At 37.2% G+C, this 8584-nt stretch overlaps 1 protein-coding gene across 1 annotated transcript in view; it reads right to left on the bottom strand.

Moving 5' to 3' along the window:
• LOC107758772 (ras-associating and dilute domain-containing protein-like) overlaps positions 1-4888 on the bottom strand; it is a 41695-nt gene extending 36807 nt beyond the window's left edge. Inside the window, exons 1-3 of the mRNA XM_016576583.1 lie at positions 4345-4888; positions 2724-3047; positions 1712-1947 (exon numbers count right to left, since the gene is read on the bottom strand). Coding sequence (XP_016432069.1) covers positions 1712-1947; positions 2724-3047; positions 4345-4472 — 688 coding nt within the window. The 5' untranslated portion in view covers positions 4473-4888. The remainder of the gene's footprint in view (positions 1-1711; positions 1948-2723; positions 3048-4344) is intronic.
• Positions 4889-8584: the final 3696 nt, after the last annotated feature.

Below are 8584 nucleotides of genomic sequence, written 5' to 3'. Positions count from 1 at the left end.
CTGTGTGGGAAGATTTGCATAACGCCACCCAAATGTTCACGCAAAGAAAGAAGGCGTAGGTTTTATTCTCTCTGTAGTATTTTTGCCGCAACCGCCATGTCGTGGAGACGCTGTGTGTTTCGTTGCAGATAAGCAACACCAGTTACTTTGTTTTCCCATTTATTGACTGACAGCTCTCCTGTCCCCATGTTGAGAGAAATCGGGAGTAAGTGCAGAGGTGTTGTGTGAACATGATGTTACTGTAGTTCTGGACTAAATGTGAACATGCATTTACTCATCTCACTTGCACAAAAACAGATTCAGTATTACTCAAAATGACTACAAACAGTGAAAAGCAAACTCAGAATATTATGGAAACCTGCAATAATTAAATATGTTAAATAGCACAAATATCCTTTATGTATTTAATCCTATTTTATTAACCAATGCTACTGACCTTCAATGATCCAATTCCACCATACTAATAAGCAATTTTGGTGTGAAAAAGGACTTTTGCATTTGCCAAAAATATAACTTTTTATATTAAAAACAAACAAGCAAGCTCAGCCCAAATGAGAAAAAGTAACGCAAAAGTAATGTAACACATTACTTTCCATAACAAGTAACTAAGTAACGCAATCAGTTACTTTCTAGGGAGTAATGCAATATTGTAATGCAGTACTTTTAAAAGTAACTTTCCCCACCACTGGTGATGTAACATAAACAGTGCTGTGAAATGTTCTCAGAGCTCAGGCTTTCACACCCAGCGGCACTCTGGACGTTACCAGCTGTGGAAATGGGCGGTCATCTACATTGTTCTGCCAGAACACACAGCGATGGGGGCCGAGCTTCCCCAGTCACCGATTCTCAAGAGAACCCTGTGGAACACCACAGCCCCATGCCAAAGAAAAAACACCCTCAAGAGTGCAGGAAACACGCTCAGAAAGAAAAACAAGCGGCCATTTCGATGTTGGCGGCTGAAGCGCGGTGGGAAAGCTCAGTGTGAGAGCTGATAGGACTATCCCAATAAAACATACTTCTGAGAGAGCAATTTCACTACGCTTCTTGCTGACAGGCTTTTGTTGGGATAAGCCGTGAGGTACCTCACACTGTTAAAACATTCCTAAATTGTGTCAACTGGAACATAGATCAAAGGTCAACTAGTCAAAACATCTCTAATGGCCGTTCACACCAAGAACGATAACTATATTAGTGTCTACACCAAAGATGGGCAAACTTGGCCCTTCCAGGCCACTTTCCTGCAGAGATTTGATCCAACCCTGATACGACTCACCTGCCTGTAGCCTTCTAGTAGTCTTGAAGACAATGATTAGCTGGTTCAGGTGTGTTTGATTAGGGTTGGAGCTAAGCTCTGAAGGAAAGTGGCCTGGAAGGGCCAAGTTTGCCCACCCCTGGTCTACACCAACGCATGAAAACATTGTTTATTACAAGCACGCCCAGTTTTGTCTCCTGCCACTTTAAAAGTTCAAATTCTTATAAAAAGGTGACGGATTCTGAATGGCTTTCAATGTTTTTTAACGTTCATCGGCTGAAAAAATGTGATTCCAACGATATCATGTGGCTTTACCATTACAGCTGTGGTGTGAACTTCCCTATTCTCATAGAATTAGAATGATTTTTAAAACTTTATAGATATTGTTATTGTTATCATCCTTGGCGTGGAGAGGACTTAAAAGACTGGTACCATTCACAAAATAATTTGCTGCAATACCTGCGGTGACGGTGTCTGTATTCTTGGCACTTAGCGCCTCCACGTTTGCTCTTTTCTGGATCTCGAAACGCCTGGAGAATCCCTCCTTGGGTTTCCAGAGCGACTGCAACATGAGGGGCTTCTCGTGGTCACCGACAACCCGACAGCACTCCGTCTTCCATTCGTGGTCCAACCCAGTTCGGCCAATCACATCACAGAGCACATATGCACTGGAGTCTTCCTTTTCCAAGCAGTACCTGTGAGGCAAGAGAACTTCACCTCACTGGCTAGACTAATAACGAGTCTACAATGGAAGCGACCAGTGACTTGGCATTAACTGTATTTCTGGTCTAGGGTTTGAAGTACTGGTAAACTGAAACCAACTGAAAATATTTTGCTCAACCAATAACTATTAACATAAAAAAAGGCTCATTAACACCAAGAACGATAATTATAAAGATAACTATAATGATATCTATATTGGCATCCACGCCAACGGATGATAATGCTCTGTTTATTATAAGCATGTGCTGCCATTTTGTCGTCTACCGCTTTAAATGCTCAAGCTCTTTAAAGTCTGGTGGATTCTGATTGGCTGTCAATGTTTTTTGTTCATCAGATGGAGAAAAAAAAAAGTTATTCAAATTGGATGGTTTCTCTGGGTCACGATCGCTGTAGCCGTGATGTGGACTTCACTATTAGAATAGAATTAGAACGATTATTGAAACTTAGTTATCGCTCTTTGTTGTGACTGGCCCTTAGCACTTTGATAACGTGTTTTGACTGTGTTTTCTATGTGCACACAATGTGGATAAACTACAACATGTAAACACGTCAGCAGTGTGACCAAAAATCACCAAATTACCTCAATGTAATTACTGAAACTTTATTTGCAGTTTCGTTTTTTTAAGCTAAATGACGGATTAGCTCAACGGTTTTGGAGTTCTGATCCCTAGTCCAATCATGGACGCACCCTAATTCACACTCATCTGACCCTTCCAATCTGAATCTGAATCAAGAGCGCATCGCTCACCTCTCCAGAGCCTCTTTGACCAGCTCTTTGGCACTGGAGTGACTGGTGGCCAGCACGCTCTTATAGTTGGTTCCTTGGCAGATGTCACTGCCAAATATCTTGAGGATCCCTGGGATAGTCCTCTGACAGGACAGCTCTGCGGGGTCGTCTGCTGCTTGCAGTTCTAGGGTTCTGCTGTCCCGACCTGGCCGTGGGTTTCGCAGAACAGGGCTTCGGTTGAACACCGTGGTCAGCCTGTTGTTGTGTCGGCGTATCTTGCTCTTGGCCGGCTGTCGGACTCCAGAGCTCTCCACAGACTGAGCCGTGCTATCAGACGTGCCGGACCTCAGAGAGACGAGGTTAAGATGACTTTAAAAGCTTGCCACTGATGTAAACATCTGCACACAGTCTGCTTTAGACACAACAATGAGTGTAATAGACGGTGGATCAAATACAAACCCCTGCTAAGTAGAGAGTTTCCATGCCTGAGAAAAACAACTGCGACTGTTTCACCTTGTTAGAAATGTAATATATACTGAGGTTTGACTAATCTTTTCATATACTGTCTATAGTTAAGTTGCGTGTCAATTTAAACATACATCTTTTTTATCTCAAGGTTGTTGGTTAGAAGCGGCTTGACTTTCAAAATGTGTTATGAATTTTATTTCATTAAAGCATCAAGGAGAAGGTTTTTAACTCATCAGCTAATTAATGTACTTTAGTAAAAACGATTAAATATTTTCTCAAATAATTATAACATAGGTGCGATTTAGACTTTTGCTTTAAACTTGTATTGTTCCTGGCAGACAAAGGAATCAGTGCTGTATAAAGACAAAACCATACAGATATTACTATCTATTAAGTATAAACATACAATTAAGAAAAAAATAAGATGAAATATGAAATATTATAATTAGATTACATTATCACTCTGAGGCATACTTTTATGTGAGATGCATGTTTTTGTTTTAATGTACCATGGACCAATATGATATTCTGATAACTGCAATCATATATCAATGTTTTCATATGTAAATAGTTTAATATTACTGTTATGCTGTTACATAAGGCATGCTTCTTATACTAAAAGATGGCCAGGATATTTGTTGCACTGTTGGGAGTTATTACTGAATGAACAGAGACAAAAAAAAAAGTTAGTTGCCCTGGTATGCCCCTTCAAATTTGCAATTCTATTAGTGAAGACATGTTAGACATATTAGTTTGAGACATGGCAAATTAGCGCCATGTCTCAAATGTAAAGTATTTTTACACTATGGATTTCAGTGCATGATTTCAGCAAAAGACCTGAGGCAGTGCATAATTAAATTCTAACAACTGTTCGTCTGGGAAATGTTTTGCGTGCCTTCTGTTTAAAATACAAAAATGACACTTGATTTGTTATTTTGCTTTCAAATGCGATCACCGTCATCCTTGCTTAATTTTATAATAATTTATTAATAATTTATGCATTTAGCAGACGCTTTTATCCAAAGCGACTTACAGTGCATTCAGGCTATACATTTTTTACCAGTATGTAATTTTAAGTCCTCAAATACTTTCGGGGCGCCATTTCATTCTTCATTTGTGTCACATGTGTGATAAATGTAATTAAATGCCATGCATAAGTGTATGAATAACTCACTGCAGAGATCCATTGCTGGGCTTTCTGCCCAGCATTGCCAGGCGTCTCTTGGGCGAGCGGATCAATAACCCGACTGGAAAGCCGAGAGCTTGTTTAGAGATGTGATTGCTTCTTTCCTCCGAGATCATTTTAGCATGTGCGAGAATAGAATGTATTGTTGCAAAAGTCAGGTGTTTAGTAGCTATATCACAGTCTGTGCGCTCCGCGTGCTGTCAAAGTTACCCGCGTCAGTGCAACACATGTTGCGCGTGTAGGTGTCACTACTAAAATAAGTGATAAACATGCCTCTCATCTCAGTCCTTTGCTCGCCTTCAGAAATATAATCCATTGCGACGTTTAAGAGAAAAACATTATCCACTTCGCCATTAAATAATGTTGATTTATCCAGTCCGGGTTGAAGAAGTCCTCTTTAATTGTACATGTCCGACGACTGATAATCCGATATAGTAAACGATAGCGAAAGAGTCTCCTTAAAGCTTTTCGTTGAGCGTCTCCTGTCCCGTGTGTGCGTGTGTTTGGGTCCCGTTTGAAAAGTTAAGCGCTCTAGCCGGAAGTCAAATCCTACTAGGGTATGGGTTTAGCTCATGAATATTAATTAGGGTACGTGACTGGACGCGCAAAGAGCAAACGTCAGCTTGAACTAATTCATAGTAATGAGCGCAAACTTCGCCACAGCAGGGACAACCGAGGCGCGTATAAAACTTCATTTCATTGACACTGACATATTAACCCCTCCCCCCCTTCTTGAACATAGACGTGAAAGTGCATTTTTGAAACTTAAATTGTTATAACTCATGAACGCTTTTGAATACAGACCTAATGTTGGTCTCTTTCTAAAGAAGATAATCTGCAGATTGCAGAAGTGAAATCATTTCAAAAAAATTAAAGTATGATAAAGTTATATAAGTTTAAATTTACTGTAAAGAAAATGTACTGTACTATTTTTATTTTATATCAAATAACTATTTTACAAAATAGTTTTTAATCCAAAATTGCTATCAAATTAAAGCCATATGTCTAAATAAGTTGTGTTCCAAATTTGAAGTTGATGTAAAAAAAATTGAGGTTCCTATGCGATTTTGTTTAGGCGTTATACCAAAAATAGCCACCGGGTGACACCCAAACTGCATAGAATTTTTTGGGATGCATTTTTCTGCCACAAATGTTTAAATTTCTCTGCCACAAATGTTTACATTTCTCTCTCAATATTACTTCTATCATAAAATAACCACCAAATATGGAATCCTGAGACTCAGACCTTTCCAACGATATGTATTTTGTCAAGATTATAAAAAGTTTTGATTCTTTTGAGTTTTAATCTATTACTGTTCCTACATAATTGAACAACAAACAGTTCTAAAATATCTATTCAGGAGTCTTAGACCTTTCCAACGATATATAGTTTGTCAATTAGATTAGGATTTAATTGTAATATATTGAAGTGAATTTAGGCGTCCCGTTGGCGGGACAGTGACAGTTATTTCTGAATACAAAAAAAAACCTTGTGTAAATTGTTGAATTTAATTGAAAGAGACAGTTTAGGTAAAACCATATTACAATTTAGACAGGCGTTCGTTCTACTTTTGTTTTATAAATGAGGTGGTCAACATTATTCATACATTAATTAATGAGTTATCGCAGATCGCATTTTTCTTCAATATCGCACAGCCCTATTAAATAGCATACATTACGGTGAATAACTAATACGTGGTATCGTCACTTAAATGACTGACATAATTAATCATTAATTTAAATACACGGAAATGGTTTATGAAACAGCCTATATGTCAGTTCCCTCACTGTATGTGGATGTGAGCGGACAGAGATCTGATCTGAAGTGTAAGGAAAAGGGAAGGGTGGGAGAGGATTTCCCTTGCACTGAGTGTGAAAGGACTCAACAACGTAAAATATGCAATCCATCTTTCTGCTTTGTCATAATATCAGCTCTTTCTGCAAGCATGTCTTTGTTTTAATTCTAAATATCAGAAATAGGAGGCGTCCTCCCTCTAGTGGCGATGATCAATTAACACATGGCTGAAACTCAAACTCATGCTTGCATACTCAAATATATTCGATTTTGTTGTCCCAAACCTGTATTAATTTCTTTCTTGTGCTGAACACAAAATATATTTTGAAGAATGTGGGTAACCAAACAGTTGCTAGTCCGCATTGACTTTAAAATACCCACATTCTTCAAAATAGCTTTTATGTTCAACAGAAGAAAGAAACTCATTCAGCTTTAAAACAACTTGAAAGTGAGTTTTCATTTTTGGGTGAACTATCCCTTTAATGTTAATAAAACAACAAAACACAAATAGAAAAATCACTCACTGCTCTTGACTGAAGAACTTTAATACAGTTGCTTTAATAAGAATCAATGTATAATTTATACAGTGAACTACTGCTAAACACACCTACCGTACCTGAAAAATAAAGCACTGTTTATTTTATTTATATATTATGTGCATTTGTAATGTGTATCTTTGTTCTTTTTTTTTATAACAGATAAAATAATGAAGATTTTTATCTTCGCCCACTTTGGCCTAAATAACTTCCATTATTTTTTTTATTTTATATTTTGTTACCTTATACGGCTTTGTTTTTAAAATAGGGATATCAGTTGGGATGTACCGCTCAGACAACTTGCAAAATAGTAAAACCAACATGACAGAATCGTGATTTTTCTGAAAAATAAATAAATAAAATGATATATTTTGCCGTATCGCTCACCCCTAGTTCAAACTGATTAATTTGTTTGATTCATTTAAATTCACAGGGGCCCCAGTCAGAGAAAATGTGTTGTGCATCACACGAAGTGTCAACATGTTTAACAATCAAGACTTATCCCATTTATCCTGGTACACAAAGGTGATGAGTTTGCAGGTATGCATTGAAACTTAATCTGAACAGTTTTGGAGATTTCGGTCGTTCCCTTTAATGATGGCCATCTAGTGAACAGACAAGCCTGCCCAAATAATCATGAATTCCCACACACCTAGGGCTGGACAATAATTCAATATCAATATGTATCGCGATATAATTCTTTTCAATAACGGTGATGATTTTTAAACACATTTCCGATATTTCGATATACATTAGCAGTGTTTCCCATACATTGATTTATTTGTGGCGTTTGACTTCGTTGAATAAACATTAGCACTGCACGTTTCAAAATCAAAACGTGGCGCGGGTGTTTTATATGAATGAATCTCTGAAGGGAACCGACTGTCTTCAGAAAAGTTTCGATGACATTTTCATTTGATCTGATAAAGTAGCGTTCATGAGCGGAGCTGCTTTCATTACAGCCGCTACCGGGGAAACCGCTAGTTCTACTGCTCTCAAAGCGCCTCCTGCTGGCAGACAATCAGTTTGCATTTTCAATAAGCCCGTCTCCAGCAACATGTTTTTGTTGTTGCTCTTTTTTTCTGCAGCAACTCGGAGCACTTTTCTTATTCTTTATCCTGGCTGAAGCATATTTGTTCCAATCTATAAGAATAATCAGCCGCCCTACATTACCACTCAAAAGTTTTTGAACAGTAAGATTTGTAATCTTTTTCTTTTTTTTTAAAGAATTCTCTTCTGCTCACCAAGTCTGCATTTATTTGATCCAAAGTACAGCAAAAACAGTAACATTTAGAAATATTTTCTATTTGAATATATTTTAAAATGTAATTTATTCCTGCAAAGCTGAATGAATTTTCAGCATCATTACTCCAGTCTTCAGTGTCACATGACCCTTCAGAAATCATTCTAATTTGATTATCAATATTTAAAACAGTTGAGTCAAAATTTTTTTTCAGGAATATTTTCTATTTGAATATATTTTAAAATGTAATTTATTCCTGTGATCAAAGCTGAATTTTCAGCATCATTACTCCAGTCTTCAGTGTCACATGATCCTTCAGAAATCATTCTAATATGCTGGTTTGCTGATTATCAATATACAGTTGAGTATTTTTTTCCCAGGATTCTTTGATGAACGGAAAGATCCAAAGATCAGAAGTTATCTGAAATAAAAAGCTTTTGTAAATTGTAACATTATACACTATACCATTCAAAAGCTTGGAGTCAGTATGATTTCTTTCTTTCTTTTTTTTTTTTTTTTGGGAAAGAAATAGAAATTAATACTTTTATTTAGCAAGGATGCTTTCAATTGATCAAAAGTGATGATAAAGGCATTTATAATGTTACAAAAGATTTCTATTTCAGATAAATGCTGTTCTTCTGAACTTTCTATTCA

Source organism: Sinocyclocheilus rhinocerous, unplaced genomic scaffold (genome assembly GCF_001515625.1).
Source record: "Sinocyclocheilus rhinocerous isolate Xijiao unplaced genomic scaffold, SAMN03320098_v1.1 scaffold2579, whole genome shotgun sequence".
NCBI classification, from domain to species: domain Eukaryota; kingdom Metazoa; phylum Chordata; class Actinopteri; order Cypriniformes; family Cyprinidae; genus Sinocyclocheilus; species Sinocyclocheilus rhinocerous.
This window is presented reverse-complemented; position numbering and strand designations above follow the sequence as displayed.